The sequence below is a fragment of the Hoplias malabaricus genome, chromosome 2, assembly GCF_029633855.1.
Source record: "Hoplias malabaricus isolate fHopMal1 chromosome 2, fHopMal1.hap1, whole genome shotgun sequence".
Classification (NCBI taxonomy): domain Eukaryota; kingdom Metazoa; phylum Chordata; class Actinopteri; order Characiformes; family Erythrinidae; genus Hoplias; species Hoplias malabaricus.
Genome location: NC_089801.1, coordinates 60,069,521 through 60,073,947, shown reverse-complemented (window position 1 = coordinate 60,073,947; position 4,427 = coordinate 60,069,521). Strand labels below are relative to the sequence as shown.

Here is a 4,427-nt window from a genome sequence, read left to right as displayed (position 1 = left end):
GCAATGAGAGTCTACTTCTGTGTCTTAGTACTCTTATTCTCAGGTAGGAATATTTAATGTACATTTGATATATTTCCTGTAACATAAAAAATCTGCTAAACTGTTAGAAAAATAGCTAAAAGTTACCAGGTTGAAGGTGAAACTAAATTCTATAACAATCTAATGATATATTTTTATAAAAGCAATGATATAATTATATTTTTTATAAAAATTTAGAATTTAGAATTTTTAATAAAAGTATTACATTTAAGAATTTGAGTTTTGAGCTCTCAACTTAAAAAAACATAACATTAAAATAACCATAACATTTTTATGTAAAATTAGCTCCAGATTTTCCTGAAATCCTGAGTATTGTTATATAGACTGGTGTATATTCCTTATTGTTATACACCATTCAAAAATAATCTATTTCAAAAATTAAATCTTCGTAAATTTAATCAATATAACTCAAATTTCACACTGAGAGAAATACATTCACTAATTATAAGATTAAAAGCAATTTTTGGACGCTTCTTTTTTCCTGGCCACTGTTTTAAGTGAAATTATCAAATGACATAATCACATTTTCTTGGTGGACAACACTGACTGCTTTGCGTACAGGTCTTAAATGATTTCACAGGATCATTTCATTCAAATCAAGTTTTTAGATGTATACTGAGGTTTTGTTTCTTCACAGAAACCTGCTCCTCTGCAGACTGCGCTGAGTTCACTTCTCAAGAAGGACAAAGTTTACAGGTTGACTGCCCATATCCTCCAGGGAATGATGGAAAAAGAAAATATTTCTGCAGAGTCCAGGATGTTGACTACAAGGACTGTATTAGCACAACTGTTCACAACTCCTGGGACACACAAGGACGCTTTGCTCTGTTCGACAACAGCAGTGCCAGGTTTTTCAGCATTATCATCTCGAAGTTGGAGACTCACGATTCAGGGAAGTACATGTGTGGAGTGGACATCAAATTTCTCAAAGATTTCAATAGTGAAGTCAGGATAATTGTCAAGAGCAGTAAGTACAACTGCACTATTAACACTACACTGTCAAATATGTGTTTAACTATGAAAGCTATTGTATATATTTTTTATTGGTTTTATCTATTTTTCTGGCAGGCTTTACACTAGACATATGTATATAGCTGTAAGTTTTTGATGGCATTCAGCCACACAGACATTAATGAGGTGAAGTACTGATGTTGAATGATTAGTTCTGGACTAGAAGTATCACTCCAACTGATCCCAAATGTTGGATACCCAATACTACAAGGCGTTATACACATCTAACCATGGACAATGAGCATGATGAGCTCAGGCAAATGTGCAGTTGCTCCAGATTGTGTAATTTTATTGGTCATAGTCCCCGATTGGTTACTCTTAAATAAACTGAGTCCACTCAAGATGAGGTATTTCTGTAAACCTTTAGGCAGCAGAAATAGAACAATACAAGTCACTGTAAGTAAACAGAATTGAACAGCAAGTGAGTCCTTTTACTTTTCTGCTCAGATCTCTCCACTCAGCAAGCAGTTACAGGAGAAACTCATGTGGATGGAGGTGAGATTATCCTGTTACGTCATTCAGCATTACTTTTTAGTAATATTCATTTCATAACTGTGGTTAGGCCATCTTTATATGTATGATGACTTCCGTTTCTACATTGAAGTGGAGAACAGCACAAGTGCATTCACAAGACAGAAAACCACAGCACCACAGCAAAAAGAGGAAGGTATGACACTGACACACACATGCACTTACATGCACACATGCACACTCCCCCCACACACCCACCCACAAGCAAATACTCAAATGTTATCTTGTCTCAAAGGTTTCTGGAGGTTTTACCTAGACCCTACCCTTAACTCTAATTCCTAAACCCTATAACTCTAAACCTAATCCCTAAACCCTTTACATAACCCAAAACTTAACCTCTACCCCCTAAACTAACCCTAAACCCTAAAAGTCATTTTTGCACTCAATTTGCAGCGCATTTCTGAAATCTCTGTACCTGACATCAGAAACAGATTAGAATCAGAATGGCTCACTTTATCCCATGTATTTTTCTGATTTTGGCAGCACATAGAAACTGATTGGGTGATCTTGTTTCACCGTGTGTGTGTTGGTAGGCTCCAGATCCCAAAAAAAAAAAATCATATACACTGAACAAAGGAGTTTTCATATTGTCATCGGCCAAACAAAACCAGTTTCTCCCAAAATAGAAATTTCAGAGGAGAGAAAAAAACCTTTCTAAACTTTCAGTGGAAGTGAATGTAAAAAAAATAATTCCTTTTTTTTTTTTTAATTTTGGAGCATTTTTAAAAGGAGATACATCAATGATACTGTCCCCTCTAGTGGTACAGTGTATACTTTACACAAAGCAGATTTCTCCTGGATCAATCCAGAGTGGGGGCTGATTCAGTCTAATATAAGATTTAACATTAGTAATGACCTCTCTTAACTGTTTAATTTGTTTAGTAATTAACTCATTATCTGTGATATATTTCATTGCATTATGTTTTTGCTTTTATTAGGTAATATACTATAGCACAGGTCACATTGTTAGAAGTTTCATGTTAAATTTAATAAAAAGTCAGATATTAATTACAATAAAGTATATTAATGTACAATTTAACTAATTTAAAAAATAAACAAACAAATGTGACTTGAACAAAAAAAAACAAATCATTGTGTTTATTTAAAAATCAAAGCTCATGCGGATGTCTGCAGCATGTTAAAAGGTTTCCTTCTCATGGTGAATATAAACACACTCCTCGATTACTAAATCCTAGCTTATTTGTTTTTGTTTGTTTGTTTGTTTGAATATGTTTATTCTTCCCCTCAGATGTGTGCTTGTGTGTGTGTTTTTGTGTGAAGGCCAGTCTCGCTTCTCTTTTCTTTGCAGAATCTCACTTCAGGTTCCTGGCTGTGGTGACCATGGTGTGTGGGGTTATGCTGCTCTTCGTGTGTGTTTTCAGTTTGGTTCTGATTCTCAGACGCAACAGCAGTGCCCAGCTCTCAGGTGAACAGCCACACCATGCATTGTCCAAAATTAGAGCAGTTGAAGGTAAACTGTTGGGGATAAATTGGCTGCTGGTGGTAATCTGAATAATGGCTTTGAATCACCTATTGGGGTAAATCAGATGTGTGGACAAATTGGATGTTGGGGTCAATTTAGCTGCTGTAGGTAATTTGTCTCTGGTGATACTTGTTTTACTGTGTGTGTTGGTGGGCTCCAGATAAACCTATTCATGTAAAAATGCACTGTACAAGTGATGTTGTTGTAATATTTCCACTTTAAAAACAAATGGCAGAGTCATGCTCTCTAACAGTAGAGGGCAGCAAAGCACAGGACAGGGCAGTAGAGACCATGGTGACAGATGTGTTTATTTTTATTATAGTTCCTTTTATTATTTTATTCCCACAGTTTCAGCCTTTTACCACAGCAGAGGAAAATCAAACCCAGAACTCACTGAGGTGAGTGTGATAGAGTGAATGTGAAAAAGTGAGTGTTAAAGTGTGAACGAGAGCATGTGAATGTGTAAGCTATGGTGTAAATAAGGAAAATTACATATAGATGATGACAGATATGGTAACCACGGTGATATGTAAAATACCATGCACATTACAATATGATTCAGCATTATTTCATTATTTAATTATTATCATGATCTCAGTGTACAATAAAATAGGCACAGCAGTGTTCCAAAGCCAGTCCCAGCGGAACAGAGGTAGTTACTGCAGTACCGGAACACAACATCCCTATAAATATTTCTCGGTTCAGAAAAAAAAGCCCCACATGTGTAGAGCAGGTGTAACCAAAGTTTTGTCTCTCACTTCCTCTGCAGGATGACTATGTGAGAATGAACCCTGGCATCATCCAGGTCAGCTTGCCTGAGAACGAAGACAGGAGATCTGCATCGTGTGAAGGTCACCCACTGTTTCAGTCCCACCTCCCCGGTGCAGAGGTGGTCCCCACCAGCCCTGACTTAGACCCCTACTATCTACAGCCTTACGCCTTGGGGAGTCCTGAACTACACTCGGAATACATGGATCCAGACCATCTTCGGCTCAGCAGAGTGTATCAGACCCTCATGGTGGAGTCCGTCCAGGAGCCCATCTACCAGACACTGGACATAGACTCCTGCTGACCAGACTGGCTCACCGGGAGGGTTTGGAGTTTAGGTACAGGACCATGAACAGGGTCTGTCTGAATAAATATGTTCATATTTGCCCCCTCCATGCACCTCCCAAACCTGCAATGTTCCATTGTTAGTGTTTTTCCCCCAAAATAGTTTTTACTGGATTTCTGCAGAAAATACAGTAAATGTTTCATTGTTTTCATGGTTTTATTGTGTATTTGTACTTTCCAGCAGTTGCAATAACTGAACAATTTTGCATATATATTAGTGTTTTTGTTTGTTTTTACCAAATCTCTCTCT

The 4,427-nt window shown here is 37.1% G+C and overlaps 1 protein-coding gene across 1 annotated transcript; it reads left to right on the top strand.

The window, feature by feature from the left end:
• Positions 1-4,427, top strand: LOC136687789 (CMRF35-like molecule 9). Its single transcript, XM_066662343.1, has 7 exons — positions 1-43; positions 677-1,006; positions 1,498-1,545; positions 1,655-1,717; positions 2,891-3,007; positions 3,413-3,462; positions 3,834-4,427. Exons 1-7 carry the CDS (start codon positions 4-6, stop codon positions 4,134-4,136), a joined length of 951 nt encoding a protein of 316 aa, XP_066518440.1. The 5' UTR covers positions 1-3; the 3' UTR covers positions 4,137-4,427.

Coding starts and splice junctions, on each gene's coding strand:
- LOC136687789 (XM_066662343.1), top strand. CDS start 4: ATGAGAGTCTACTTCTGTGTCTTAGTACTCTTATTCTCAG. Junction 3,008..3,412: donor CAGCAGTGCCCAGCTCTCAG/GTGAACAGCCAC, acceptor TTATTCCCACAG/TTTCAGCCTTTTACCACAGC. Junction 3,463..3,833: donor CAAACCCAGAACTCACTGAG/GTGAGTGTGATA, acceptor CTTCCTCTGCAG/GATGACTATGTGAGAATGAA.